This window comes from Hetaerina americana, unplaced genomic scaffold, assembly GCF_022747635.1.
Source record: "Hetaerina americana unplaced genomic scaffold, ioHetAmer1.1.p SCAF_1, whole genome shotgun sequence".
In the NCBI taxonomy this organism is placed as follows: Eukaryota; Metazoa; Arthropoda; class Insecta; order Odonata; family Calopterygidae; genus Hetaerina; species Hetaerina americana.
Window position 1 is genome coordinate 79371409 of NW_027286069.1, and position 15809 is coordinate 79387217.

The 15809-nt window shown below is 41.2% G+C and overlaps 1 protein-coding gene across 1 annotated transcript; it reads right to left on the minus strand.

Annotated features, from left to right (window-relative positions):
• Positions 1-42: 42 nt before the first annotated feature.
• Positions 43-4842, minus strand: LOC139686231 (uncharacterized). Its single transcript, XM_071583394.1, has 2 exons — positions 4121-4842; positions 43-2238 (listed from the first exon to the last, which is right to left on the minus strand). The coding sequence occupies exons 1-2, from the start codon at positions 4251-4253 to the stop codon at positions 1718-1720; spliced, it is 654 nt and encodes a 217-aa protein (XP_071439495.1). The 5' UTR covers positions 4254-4842; the 3' UTR covers positions 43-1717.
• Between the last annotated feature and the right edge of the window lie 10967 nt (positions 4843-15809).

The following is a 15809-nucleotide window of genomic DNA, read 5'->3' on the forward strand; positions in this document are numbered from 1 at the left end:
GTTAAAATGCTTTACAACTGTATACTATAAAAATTACACACACACTTGCACACTTCTTTCGCCTCTGTCACATTCATTCTCGGCTCCTCTAATATCCATTGTTTTGAGAGTTTATTTGGCAACATCATCCATAAATTCCTCAGTATATATCTTCCTTTCAAACCATTCACTCCAATGTCATATACCTTTTTGACTATTGGACTACTACACATTTTCTCAACAGTTGAGTTCCCCGTGCCATCCGCATTTATTTGCAATTTGCCTTTATTCTTGCATCCCTAGGTTTCACTTCCACAATAATGGAATGAGTGCACTCAAATTCGAGAACTCCACAGTGGTGTGTGGTTCACAGTAATTCTCCTTGGCGAGGATCCCGGACAAGGCGAATAATTTTTACTCTCTGAAATGCTCGCATCTTTATACTGGGCGGTGGTTGACTCTGCTAAAAAAAATTATCGTTGCAGCATTTTCTACAATTTCTTACAAGGGTTCACTTTCATACGCCGATGTTTTTGGTGTTATAAACTTATCAAGGAGGTGTTGTAAACGTAGCAACAGTTTTAACCACTGCTATTTCTGCTGCCTAAAACCGAAATTCATTTGTTGATACAATTTTCAAACTATCAACAGCCTTTCATCCGGTTTTCGCGATCCCTTTAATCTCCTCATCTATTGTAACATATTTTATAAAGAGTCTGCCAAGATATAAAGAATCATCACTCGTTCAATCACTTCGCTGCCTACATTTAGTAGGCAATCATTCCAATTCTCCCACTCATTAACAAACCCGAATAACTTAGCTTCATACATATTTGCACTCAACACCATCTTCTCTGTTGCCACACTAAAACCGTCGATCCAGGGTTCGCTGTAGATTTTTTTTGCTCCCAGGCAACAATAACGCATTGTCAGAGTACAGGAGGACAGGCATATTTAAATTTCCAACATGATACCGGCGATATCCATGCAGTCATCTGTCACAGATTCATCCATAACTCATTGAACAACCTCGGTGACAGTATGCATCCTAGTGGTAGACCGTCTTTTTAAATCAGCCAACCAGGTTCCATTGTGCATAACTTACTATATCCATAGATCAATTTAAGTAAAGCATTCAGTATCTGCTCATTCACTCTATATTCTCTCAAAAACTTCCACGGCTTTCCTCTGCTTGCCTTGTATGCCTTTTCGAACTCTTCCAATGCACAAGAAACTTTCTTTAACAATTAAGATTGACTGTTCACAAAAATAATTTCGCAAATAAGATAAATATCGGGTAAATATACTTATTAAATGCATTATACAACTATATACAAAAACATAAATATGTTGAATTATATAAATATAAATACGCTTACTATGGCACGGTTGTGAGGCGGCACGCCCGCTGGGAAGATGGGCTTGAATGTGTATGGAAGGACGGTAAAGAAGAAAGAGAGGTTTGAGGAAAGAGGAAAAATTAAAAAAAAGGGAGGGAGGGAAACGTAAGAAGTGAGGATGGAGGTATGGAAAACGATGCACTCGCGGAAAGGAGCTGCGACCAAGCCTTGAAACACCAAACTTAAGCACCATTGTTCCCCGCGATACATTGCGAGAGATTCTTTCATTCGTTTCGTGAACTGAAAATAATCGGGTGGTCCCAACCGACGTGACGCATGGCTCTTTCTGCGAGGCGTGCAGGTTGCGAGGGGACGAGTCACGCGCAAGCCCCACGATTTCACGCCTGCCCCTCCATCAGCTGCTCCAGCTCCATTTCGGAGACAATCGAAAATATTTTAGCTTTGACCACGTTCTGGCGAATTGGCTTGAGACTCCTGACAGTGGCGGCCAGACTGGAGAAGAAATTTTCGATATGGTCGGGCCTGAGCTCGTTCTTCTTCAGGATATACTTCATGAGAATTGTAGCGGGGGGTTCGCGGTTTGACGAAGACCTCCTCACGCCGCCGCCTTTCTCCGCCTTCCTTCTCCTCGCCTCCCACTCCCTGCCCTCTGCGTCGCCAAAGGCGTGCGACGGCGACCCTGTGCCCTCCATCTCGTCACAATTATTGGTTCCGTCGTCTCCGTGGTTCGAGCTAAACACAAGTTCCCTCTCCTGGAGAAAGGGAAGCAGGAAGGACATTTCGTCCTCGTATTTCCACTTCTTCGAGTCTGACGACTGGCTACTCTTTCCCCGTTTGTTCTTCATGGCCCTCCTGTACTGGTCCCTTAAACTGAACCACCTGGTCTTGCAGTAGGCCCCTGTAAAGAATGATTCGGGTCAGTTGGTTTGCACAAGAAAGGGTAAAAATTGGCCACAAGCCGTGGTTTAAACGACAATTACGTGGTCAAATGTGGTGAGGTTGTGAAATGGTTAGCAAGTTCTCTTTCTGTTGCCTATTCAATTCCTGATGGTAGCTCAGGACACCCCTACCTAAACCCTAGCTGGGTGAAATTCGGGGAAAGAGAACTTTCTAGGAAGTCTCAAGAGGCAAACGGAAATGAACTGGCCCGTTTACTCTAAATGTGTACATTTCTCACATTCCATCTCTCTGCACTTCTCATACTACATTTGCCTAACAAACAGATCTCGAAGCTAGTTATTTATGCGCGATAAATTCTAGCAATACATACCAGAAAAAGCTTATCATATATCAGGAATACCAGGGGAAGTTTGAGTATGATTATTTTTCAAAAGTGGTTAACTTTTTGGAAAACTTGCGAATGGCCACCAAGGAAATGGAATCATCACCACAGTAATCAACTCAAAGGATGATATCGACTGGTGGGTGCTGAGCAAACCTCGAGCTAAGCCTCATGGCGGATCATATTCATGGTAGAGGGCCTAGCCTTCCTTTTCCTGCCCACCGTCTTACCTGTCCTGCGTTATTTTTTGGGCACTAAAACCTGCTGGGAAATAACAGGCGACCCGTGGAAATTAACTGCCCCCTACCCAGTGTGAATGTCACTCGCCGTATCAGGTGAACGCTACTATCGAATATGAAACCCAAATTTCGGGTTCAATACCGGAATTCGATTCAAGTGTTGTCCATGTATGTATAATTTTTCTTTGAATTCAGGGTTTTTTTCTCCTGGCGTCGGGCTTTCACCTAACAGTGTGCCCCAATTACCTAACTTGGCGCATTGGGGCAATAATATTTTCGCGAGCGAGTCACAGTCAGGGGGAAGAATGGCCTGATGGAACACGTCGTATCTTTCATATATCAACGTTTAACGTCGGACTAAATTCACTGGTTATGGTATATTTTGGTACTGACGTTATAGTACACACATTATACGCTGATTATTGGAAGTTATCCTGCGTTTCATTTGATTAAAATGTTAGCCTTCCATAAAGTAATACCACGAATGACCAACCTTAAGAGAACAGATAGGTTACAAGTAGGATGATGAAGTTTTCTGGGGTCTTCCACCAGGTCAGGGGTTCCATATTGGCCGACGATGCCCGACTCGTGCATCGTCCTCAGGGTAGAACATCTACCCTGATGACGATGCATGAGTCGGGCATCGAAATGTCGGCCAATATGGAACCCCTGACCTGGTGAAAGACCCGAGAAAACTTCATCAAGCAAATACGCCGGGCAAGCACCAGATCTTACAAGGATGGTTTAGTTGACTGCTACGGCTCTAAGGGGAAAGCGAAAAAATCAGGGAGAACCATCTTGGGCTTCCTATTTAGTAAGGTGGCCATATTTACGCTCTGGACGTTTTCGCAACCCTCTTTCCCCATCGCTTCAATTTTAATATGCCAACAGATACAAACAATGTAAGGGGCCCATGTCTCTCTCGATCATTGACTTAAAGTTGATCTACACATTACTGCGGTAAATCAACGCACAGCTCGATTTTTTTGAAGCTGAGAAAATCGGAGGGTAAACCTTGTGGTTTAAGTTCTGGCACTGATAGAAAACTCTTTATATATATATATATATATATATATATATATATATGCTTTATATATATACTTTAAGCATGCATAATCATGCATAAGCTCTGCTAAGTAACACTTCCACACACAGGTAAATAAATACCTTTGCGCCGAAGAGAAGACAGTAAAATATATTGTCATCTGCTACACCTTAGTGCATACAAAAATATATCAATGTTAGTGTTTGGAACGTACCTGTATGGTCTAGTTCTTCTCCTATGGTTCTCCAGGTTTTGTCTTTGAAATGATTATCGTTATATCTCTTATGCATCATATTAAATAGCTCTTCATGCTGGTGCACCAAATAAATTAATTTGTGGTCATCCATGACTCCTTGCAAGGAAATCTAATGCTCGAGGACTACTGTCTTCACGCTGGGAAGGTTTAGGTAAAACACGCCGCCCTTACGTCAGGCGACGAAGAAAACTCCGGGGATAAAATCACAAACACCAGAAACGGTTAAGAAAAAAATGAACTAAATCATCCTTGAATGAAGTGACTTGTGTACCGTTGCAGACTAAACGACAAGATTCCACCTTTCCATACGAAAGATTCGGTTACCATCGGCATTTTGCCGTTCTTTGGTCATGGGTCTTGTTCGTTCCTTGCAATTCAGTAGGATTGAGCGTTGTATATTACCGGCACCGTGATGTACGAGCAGAAAGTCTGAAGCGGAAAATAGGAGCACGTAACAAAATTGCGAAGATTACCCCAAAATAATGTTTGCCTCAACCGAGCAACCAACCGTCTTCCTTCACCAGATCACCATCGATGACGCACACATATTTCTGAAGCTGTCGACGAATATCTGATGATTATTCCACCTACGGCTCCGAAATTATTCCGTCTCACGTTGACATACGACGTGCTGAATCAAATGTAAGGCGAGCACCACGCCTTGGGGCTATGGCGACGACGCGTCGGTCCGTCGACGGTCCGATAGAGGGCGTCGGCTCGCACTCCACGGTACCGTCAAGTGCCGGACGCGCTGCTCCTTCGTCCGTCCCTCTCGCCTCCTCGATTCCGCCCCTACCGCCCCCATCCCTCACTTCCCCTCCCCGCATCTCCGAAACTACTCGTCTGCCCTACTTCCCCACACCCCCGCCCATTCGAAACGAACAAAAAAAAGAAAATTCTCCCTTCCTCAACCTGCAGCATTTCCCTTCCCTCCCCCCTCTCTCTCTGTGCTCCTCCTCGCGCGACATCGTCACTTCCGCTACGTCTCTCCTCTACTCCCTCACGGCGGTGAAAGGACTATTCACACAGCTCTTCGCCGCGTATGCATTGTGAGCGCGGGCGTTTCACCGTCGCGTGCAGGAGGAGGCGGGGCGATCGGTCGCCGTCACAACCATCAGCGCGAATTTGTGTCCACGTAAATTGAAGTGTCCCGAACGGGGGAGCCGGTCCATCTCGCTCGGCTTTCCCCTGCGGACGGGCCCGCGCCCGAAAAGAAAAAAAATATCGAAAGGGAAATAAAGAGGGAGATGGCGTGAGGGAACATTTCCTCGAATTGACGTTAACAGGGTTCTCTCGGGCCTTCGATCTGCTCTACTTTCGGCGGAGGGGCGAGGCGTCACGGGGACTATGTTCAAACTAGACCCGTAATTTATTCATTTTGTCTCACAACTCGTGATTTTGCACGCTCCAAAATACTTATATTCTTCCACCCCCTGCTATGATGATAATTATTTTTCGTAATAATCCGATGGAAACTTATTTCTGTAATATTTTATACCCTGACATTATCGGGCCCTCGTCACGTGAGGACGCCCGGATAACTGAAATGCGATACAATTGAATCCGAGAAGTTAGAATTATGTCTCTGATGGTCAGAGAGGGCAACAGGAGGATTTTTGATGATTTATCAGGGGGACGAGTGGTAAATAGCAACAGATTCAGGTCGTTTCCCATCCACAAGGCAAAGGACGCTCCTAGAACTCGTAATGCAATTCGAGTGCTAAGCGCAGGCATCGTTTTCGAAAAAATAATCATCCCAGAAATGAAAAAATTCTGGCATTCTCGGGGCGTCTGAGTGCGGTGCTCCAACGTGCATCGGTAAGGCTGCTGCTGAAACCAGAAAACAACACTAGAGGCATAGGAGGAATAGATAGGGAATGGGCGTTGGCAAGTTCCATCTCCTAGTGTAACTTCTAGCCCTTATATGTAGATATCGAGGATCGTACTATTCGACAATTTTCACAGATAGATAATACATATAACGCATACGTTTTTAAGCATTGCATTCTTTTGGAAGAATAATGGAAAATGAATATATATATATATATATATATATATATATATGTGTGTGTGTGTGTGTGTGTGTGTGTGAGTCACGGTAGTCCACGGGGTAGAGCGTTGGACTGCTGACCGGAGGGTCCCAGGTTCGAGTCCCGGGCAAGGCACTCTGGGCACCTGCAGCTTCATCCGAGATATGTGATTTTTCGGGTACCAGGTCTTCCTGGGAAACCATAACCGGCACAGGGCCTCCCTACCCTAATGTGTGAATTTCACTCTACCATCACCTACCAAACCGACCTTCGGGTTGATTACTGTGTTTATCACATAGCTTATATATATATACTATATATTATTGACATTAGATATATCATTCATTGATCTTACTTATATCATTTAACCTATTAGATATTAATATAATTAAGTTTGGAGTCCAAATGCGTGCATAGGGCGCCTATAGCTGAACGCGGCATTAAAAAGTGTGTACTTGTGTGTCCAACATAATTGACTATTGCAGTGATTTTGCATACATATATACGTCCAGGAATATTTTTTTGTTTTTTGACCTTTCCTTTGTCCTTTGTGTTATTAGTATAAGATGTATGACTGCCGGTTTATTCAAATGGTTAGCTTCGTTACATTGGACATGCATTATTCTATACAACTATACATTGCGAAATATTTTCCGTCATTAAGAAAATACGGAGTTCTAATTAAAAATTGGAAAATTAATACCAAGTCTAATACCTCATTCTAAACAGAAAACAAAGGAAGTAAATAGTCCAGACTATTTCCGCGATTTTCTTATCTGTTCCGTCGGCAAGATTCAGTTGTGAGCAATACTAAACAATTACCTGGTTTCTTTTCTTATGTAACAGATTTGAGGAGCAGTGTTTTTTAATATTAATTTGAAACCAACCACCCATTAGGGTGCCTAATATTAATAGCACAAGCTTGATTCATCCAAAGAAAATCTCTTTAGAGCATGGAACGGCGACCTGGCAACACCGTCCACCATCGGCACGGACTGTCACCAACAAATCGAGGACTGCTGTCCCCAGGGAAAGAGAAGATTTTGACTAACTTTAATGTTTGCTAAGAATTTTATAAAAGAGCAGGAAATAAAGGCACACTACATTCTCTTTTTAAAGTATAAAACTCTTTTTTAATGGCCGGGTTCAGAAACGCCTCTCCGGTAGCCACTAACACTACTATATGCGTCACATAATAGCGTATGTATGTAGTACAGTTAGCACCCTAAATGCGGTAGTGTGTCACTTTTTAGTGGTAGTGTTGCTACTCCAGGACCGTAGAGATGAAGTTCAGGAGAAAAAACACCAAACGCTGCATAATAATGGTGAGCGAAGCGATAAATTCGTATCTATGATAATGAAGCACTATTCACGTTTCTTCCTTCAAATGTGCCCATTTCATTTATCAAGCTTGTGCATGACCACTTTTGACTCGATAATCATGGGTTAAATTATCAATGGAATGTACAAAATATCTCAAATCATACGCTCAGTTTGTAGTTTGTAATATATATGTACACTTATCACTATTTTATGTGGCATATTTTCGGTTGTCTTGCAAGACACTATACTGGACAGGTATTTATTTACTGATTAGATTTGCCAAGTCAAGTCAGTTTACGGAGAATTGTAATTTATGAAACACAGGATGAGGCTGTGCCCTGCTGAGGTTTGCATATGGATATCTGAAATAAATATACATTAATACGTTTATAGTAACTTTGAAACGAGAATATTCACCGAAGAGGCTTGCGCATGGTTTCTAGAAACAAATGTATAAATAAGTCTATATCAACTAATACACTTGCATCATAGCGCCAAGTTGTCAGCAATAAAGATTTTACCACCTTCACTATGCATGGGATTGAATAAATTGGATCCGAATTAAATCCGTGTATGCAATCATGGTCACCTATCAAGGTCATTTTAATTAGACGCATAAGTAGCACTAACATATTAAGGAGAAAGTTCCTAATGTAGTTCTTTTAAATCAGTCGCGTAGAAACCATGGTATTGTTCTAGGTGAGAAAAAACTCGATACTTTAGCACTTTCGTCACTTAATAAAGGTGGTTGAATGTATTTACGTGGGTATATAAGAACCGAGAACGTGCATTAAATAAGTCGTGAACAAGCGGTCACCAAGGAGAATGCACATTTGGGAAAGCCTGGTGGCATCCTTCACGTAACAATGATTTAGGTATAGGGATAGAGGGTAGTATTCTAGCATTACATGCCCCAAATATAGGTAATACACAATCCAAGGGTTTCTTCATTTTTCAAGCGAGGATTCCTCCGAGAGCATTCTGTTCGTTTCCAGGAAGCACAGCAGAAAGAAACAGAGTTTGGAACAAAACCTTTAACTCAGATCTGTTAATGATGACCAGAAGAATTAGATCATCAATGGCAGAAATTTCCTCCTCCTAATTGCGACGTCACTTCAATGTTATCCGATATGTATGGACCAACATCTATTCTCATCCTTCGTCGAGTTAATTACCACATATTGTCTTTCCTTCTTTGCCTTTCATTCGACCCAAGTTTCGTAACTGCCCTCCAGTACGCTTTACTGAAGTAAAAATCGGATAACAGTGTTATAAGCCCAAGTATGATGGTACTTCGTTCAAAGTATGAATAATAAATTCATACATGAATAATATTCTCAAACAATAATATCAGATTGAAATATTACTGCTACTGTTGGAATGCAAAAGCACAACGAAGAAAAGCATTGCCATCTTGAGGTTCGTAGCTAACCTGAATTACTTGCCCATGAACAGAGAATTTTTCCTTTCAACTCTCTTCCATGCCTTTTTCTTGACCATCGAACGGTATGTATAGTATCGGTCTTCTTAAATTTTAAATAGGCTTTAATATACAGTAGGTCTAATTTTAAGTGCCTACGACATGAAGTACACATCAACAACACCTATTTTGGTTGGTGGTACGCTAGTCCAAATCATATTCCACAAATCCCGGCTAGTTCGGCCAGCTCCTTTTATAAACCGAGGAAAATGTCGCTGATATTCACATGCAAAAAGAAATTAATACACGTATGTAGCAATAAATCCCTATATGAGAATACAAGAGTAGTATCCTTGTGGTTTCGCGGCACATACTTTATGTAGTGTCGTTTATGTATACGGACCTAATCAGTAATAATTATTAATATCCTCGAAAAAAAAATTTCTTAAAATAATTTTTCGCTAGCTCACTTTTGGATAACTTTTCATTTGAAGGTTTGGAAGAATTATTGATTAATAACCCTTATTTCCTTTTGATTAATTTAGCGTGATTTTATTAGATGCTGTTGAAGAACATTTGTCGACAACATTGACATTGGATCCTAAAATATTTCATAATTCATCATTTTTAATTATGTGTACGTAATGTGCAATCCTTCTGGAGCTGCTAGTGATTTCGGTTTCCTTGCCACTGGGTAGCGATTCCATCTGCAGTGTTGGTGTACGTCGAACGTATGGTCTACCAGCCAGGATATACACGTCTGTGGAGTAATATGTAAAGCACAAAAATGTAGGACTTTCCAATTTCTAGGAAGTTCTAAATACTGGAAATGATAAATAGATGCGCGCCAAAAGTAGGAGGTACAAGCAGTTTCAAATGTATACAATGAATCAACATCTATTGGATTGCTCAATTAGGAGTGATCGTACCATTTTAAACTCGAAATTTGTCATGCAAAAATATAATTTGACGTTATTTTGCTAACTGAATGAGCAATAAATGCGTGGCACAAGTGTTATTGATTTGACTCGAGTACATGAATTACGTCAGTGGCGGTCGCTGGAATTTTAAACGTTCAGTTCGCCTACGGCAACGATGGAGGTAGCACACGACGCGGAATTGGAATTTTGCTTTCACCCGAACAAATTATCAGCCGAGACCTATGCAATGGTACAGGAGACTTATGGAGAGTCTTTTTGACCCTAGGAAACAGGTAGAAAATATTTTCAAATGTTTAAAGAGGGAAGAATATAAATTTCAAAGGGAGGTGGTCCCAGGGCTCCAGTCACTGCTCTTGCGGAAGTAAGCATTAACACCGCTGGGGTCATTGTGAGAAATGACCATTGAATAACGTTAAGAGCACTATCATAGATATTATAAATTCCGTTGGGTGCCATCTACACATTTGTAAAAGAGAAATTGCTCCTGAGTTGTGTTTGTGTGTAATGGGTTCTACAAAACTTAACCCAAAATCGCGATTATCTCACGAAAATCGATGTTAAGTGTGTTCGTCATCCTCCTTATAGTCCATATCTCATTAGACTTTGTACCTTTCCCCATTATAAAGAAACAACACCGTGTAAATTGTTTTCCATCATCAAAATCAGGCGCAGGTGAACTAAAATGTTTCCACTTGCAACGGCTGCTCCTGATGTAATACTGGAGTCAAATGGATGAAACTTGCGCCATTTACATGTACAAGTGGTCAACATGTATGCATTACACATTAAGCTAATAATTGAGCAAAAATTAAATTCATGTGCAGGTAGCAAAATTAATGGCCACCCTATATTTTACACCCTTCGTGTTTCAGGTGGAAAACACTTGATGCGTGGATAAATGATGCAAACCTCTTATTGAATAAAATAGTTTTGGTCAAAAACGGCCGGCTATTTCAACTCAAATAAGCCGAGTACCTTTTCATGTACGAAATAGATATTAAATGCCTTTCACCTTATAATTGTAATTATTCCTAAATTTAATCCATACATTAGCACTAGCGGCGAAAGCGCTTCTAGAAAGACGGAACCACTCATTTTTAACACCTGAGAGGTACTTTGCGGATATCTTTTACAATTTTATAATCTCCCACTTAAGGTACTCGTATGCTAAAAAAACAACAAAGGATACGTGTATATTACCGGCTGTAGTTTCCAACTGGAAGATTAGTTTGAAAGGTGTGGGTTGAGCCTACACCATTGCATACACTATTGAGCTTAGGCCCAGGTATATGAAATTTACACATCGGGGGAGGGAACCAATTTATCCCTGTTACGCCTGTGGTTTCTCAGGAAGTTCTGGTCACCGGAAATCACACAGCAAGGGCGTCACCCGGAATGAAACCCGGGCCTTCGGGCCACTAGCAGATTCCAGAAAATCCATCTATGCATCATCATACCCCGAAAGAACACATCAACTGTCGTCAAAAACACTGTCTGCACCATCAGGACAACCATATAGAAAAATATTTCATGAGTTTCCTATTCGGAGGACAGTAGATTTTTCATGGAACGACGAGCATAACGCGGAAAAATGATTTTTGTAATTAAAAAATTGTTGAGGATGTTAACCCCCGAGACTGGATTCAAAACTCGTCATACTTCGTACATGTTATAAATATGTATACATGCAATAAATTGATTCTTTTAGGACGGGGATAGACCCCAGTTGTTGCACCGTTAGATTGAATCCGTGCGATAACATTTAGATCTGCCTCTGACAACACTTCACAATAACATCCTTTCCGATGACGTCCAAGACTAAATTACTGGCTAAATAATTTTTAGGACAGATAAATAGAAGTCGAACAGGGACATATGAGAGCATAGTAAATGGTTTAAGAGGATGGGATATATGTACCGAGAAAGTCATCGGTGGGTATGGTTGAAGAGTCTGTCAAGGCGAAGGATATTAAGAGTACCAGAAACATAACATACCTATATGCAACAATGAATGTGTCAGAGGCGAAATAAGCACGAGATGTGTCCGAAAACTATCCGACCTGCATTCATATCTCCACATTGGTGCTAATCTTCGTCATCCGGGTCATTCGCCATCCTTCGAAGTAGTCCCTATTTGATTGAACCACACGCTCCCAGCGGTGCTTCCACATCTTAAAGCAGATCTTCACCTCGCGCGTCGTATTATTCTGAATCGTTTGAATGTCGTCGAACTGCTTTCCTTTGAGCGCCATTTTCAATTTTGGGAAAATTCAAAAATCGCAGGGAGCTATTTCGGGACTGTACGGGGGCCGGCAAAGCTGTACAATCTTGTGTGTCGCCAAAAATTACTGCACAAGGTCGATGAATGCGCTGGCGCGTTATTGTTGTGAAGAAGCCAGTTACCGCTTGACCAGAGACGCGGTCGTTTTTATTTCACGGCATCACGTAATCTTTTCAGAACTTCAACGTAATATTCTTTGGTGATCGTCTGACCTCTTGGAGCAAATTTGTAGTGCACAACACCATCACAATAAAAAAAAATTAAAAACGTTGGTCGGACACTTTTCGAACGCACCTCGTATGTAAGGACGGAGCAATATGAAGAAAACTAGTGAATTTGAGTAATTAAAGTGAAATGGCATTAAACCAGGCTTAGTTTACGTTGTCTACGTCAAAAGGGAACGACGGGAAGATATGTATGCAATGGATAAATTTTGGTTCACAACGCGCAGTGCCCACTCCGAGGCGTATTCGTCGGGCGTTCACCTTGCTGAGGCAAGTGAAGGTGGCTGCACTTTGGAGGGAGAGCGATGGGAACTGCTTCTGGCAGCGCGATCAATCGGAAACATTTCGTAATTCTGCGATGAGGCCCGTGGCGAAAGAGGCCGACGGCGGAAATTTCTACTTAAAAATCAGAATTGGACTGCTTCCAAAGCATGCTACCAGGTAACCGGATCCAATTTCATTTCTTTATCGGCGCCATGACTCGACTAATTTTATTCAGATTTAGTACTAACCGACGCTATACACTCGACAGGTAGCCATTTTTCACAAGGGAAGAATCGGGTTGACAGGTGTCGGATATCAATAAAACCTTGGGCAGTTCCTCTTCCCTCGATCTCCAGGATAATAGAATAGCCACATTTGGACGTATGCAACTCATTTGTCAGAAAATCGTACTTAAATATTGCTTGAAGTGTTTTTTTGGAATTCAAGTACATTGACTCGAGGGAGAACTAAGGTCGAACCACATATCAGCGGCAGCGTAATGAGGCATTAGTACATTCCTATTGTATGCCGTGAGACAGATGGGTCGGGAACGTTAAAAGAGGGAAAAAACTACGGAGGCCTTCACAGGGAAGACAAGGGACAAATATTTTTGGGGTATGTAGAGTGGTTCATGAAAGATAAGATACCTTTCAGGGCGTACAAGAAATAGCACTGGAAAAGTAAGTATGAATGTTCGCAGTCAACCAATCTTATATCTGCACTCAAGGACGACGTCTCTGAGTTGAAACCTGAAATGTCTACCTTAATAAATTGAGTTCAACTTTCAGTTTAAAGCATTTTTTCAGTCTTCTGATTGAAATACTAATGGATTCTATGAGAAAGTTAACTCAAAATGCGGAAATAAGTTTTCATTATCATTCGTTTTAATTTCGAAGATAATTTATTTTAACGTTTCTTTTCGTTCACTCTTGCATTCTGAATACCTAATCGTGTTGTGTCTTCCATTTTCTTATTTTTTAAAGTTTAATGATTAATCGTCCTTGTTTTAGTTCATTTTCTTTCACAATGTCCCCAGTTGTTTCTTATTCTCCAAATGATGTTCCTCAGCGTTTTTACTTTCTTGCATTAGTCATTCGTACATATCTTAATTCCTTTCTCTCTTTATCCATTTGCTTCTCTTTAATTATTTTTCTTTTTCCATCATTATTTAAAAAGTATACTCTTTTCTAAGCGTTTTACGTTCATTTAGAAGAAATAGGTATACTTCTTGTACTTCCACACTTAGTATATTTTCCCGACTATGCTTTAGACACAACAGTGCCATTTTCAAAGTGTCGGGTAAGTGTACATATGCCGGGTGTGTCCCAAAAATAAGTAGTATAAATCCGGGAAAAAAATTATTGCTGATATAAGTACAAGTTTCTAAAATTCTTCAAAATAGCACCCTTGTGCATCGACACACCGATGCCAGCTCCTCTACCAGTCGCAGTGCGCTTCTTGGAAAATACGAACCCGAAAATTGAATGATACCGAATGTTAATAATCACCAATTACACTAATAGCTGGAAATCTATCACACATTGACACGAGTCCTTAAGGTAAGTTGACTGTGCAGATTTTCCAGAATATAAAATCCGGGGAAAGAATGTATCTGGGCTAGTATTTGTTCCGCAATTTTTCGCTCGATAATTATACAATCATTTCCTGTTCCATTATGAATAAAATTCATCCGGAGAGCGAAAATGATCATATTCTGGCGAATTGTTGCTCTCGTAATGAGAAGAACTAAGTTCGTGACCCTTTTACGCACGAAAAAGCCCACTTTGTACGAAGTCTAACAAAGTGCCAGCTTTTACACACGAAACTTCGTATTCGATAAGTACTGTAATAGAGCCACCGGTCTCCTTGACATTTTAACACAATCTGGAAGAAGTGTTAAAAGCAGTAAAGTGGACAGGCCGCATTAGCCCCTTAAAAGATTTATGTTTACAAAAGGCCAAAATAAGCATTAACGTCAAAAGAGGCATTTATGTGCGCTATAGCATATGAATCTTGGGGTTAATTTTCAGGAAAAGTATATAATTATATCATCGTATATTATTTTGCCTTTTAGAGCAATACTCGTGAATAAGCATTTAGCTAAGTATCCGCTATCTAGTGCTAACATGAGGAACTTGATGCTTCAGTCATCCAACTTCATCATTCAAGATGGATGGAAGTTTGATCTGTTGACATTTTGTAAGGATAACCCCGAATAGGAGTGCCGAATACATTCTTACTCTGAGTGTGTTTGGTCGCATTCTGTATTCAACTGAACGTTAAACTCCTTTCTCATAAAAGGACCAAATGAGTAATGCAACTTCGGTACTAAAACGCTCAGTTAATGTCGAGAGTAATTCATGAAATGCCAGTCCCGCTCACTGAAAACGCCCGCCGTGTTCACGAAAGCGTCATTCATCGCCACATCGAATCCACAAACGGAATTTGTAAATATTACAATCAACCCTACTGGCCCCATGAGGTGTTTCCCGCATAACCATTATCAGCCGGTCCGTTTACCGTTTCCTCTAGACCTCGCTCAACGATGCTGCAAGCAACAAAATAACAGCAAACGAGAATGACGGGACTTTTCTATAATATCTGAAAGATTTTAATATTTGCATTCAATATTTAGGCACTTTGGTATGTTTCATCCAATTTTCGGTATATATATGTATGTTGGAATCAGTCCTAGGATTGGTTTACTGCAACCCCCATTCTGCTATTAGGCTGCATTTTCTAGAGAGAATAATGTAGTGGTTTCTCGTTGCCTTCCACATCGTAGTTATGCGGCCAATACCGTGAACCTCACTCTGACCCGCAGTTGATGCCGGGCCGACCCACCCGCTATGCACCACCAGTGCCTAATGGTGAAACAGTTTCCTTTCACCATGAGTTCAGGGTAGCTCTTTAGTAGGAGTCTATTTTTGTCGTAGTTTCATTCCGAATTACCATGATTGTGTTTTTTTGGTTAATGTGTGGTTGCCTCGTTCCGAAAAACCATTAACAAATTTTTTCTAAGCTGCAAAATGTTCGCCAGTCACGGGGATCGAACCACCGACCTTCGGTGGTTCACAGGCTCCACAGGCAGACCTTCGGGCTACCGCTGGTCTACTCTCGCCCCAATGTTTGGTATGCAAAAGGAAAATTGGCCTTGGGAGGCC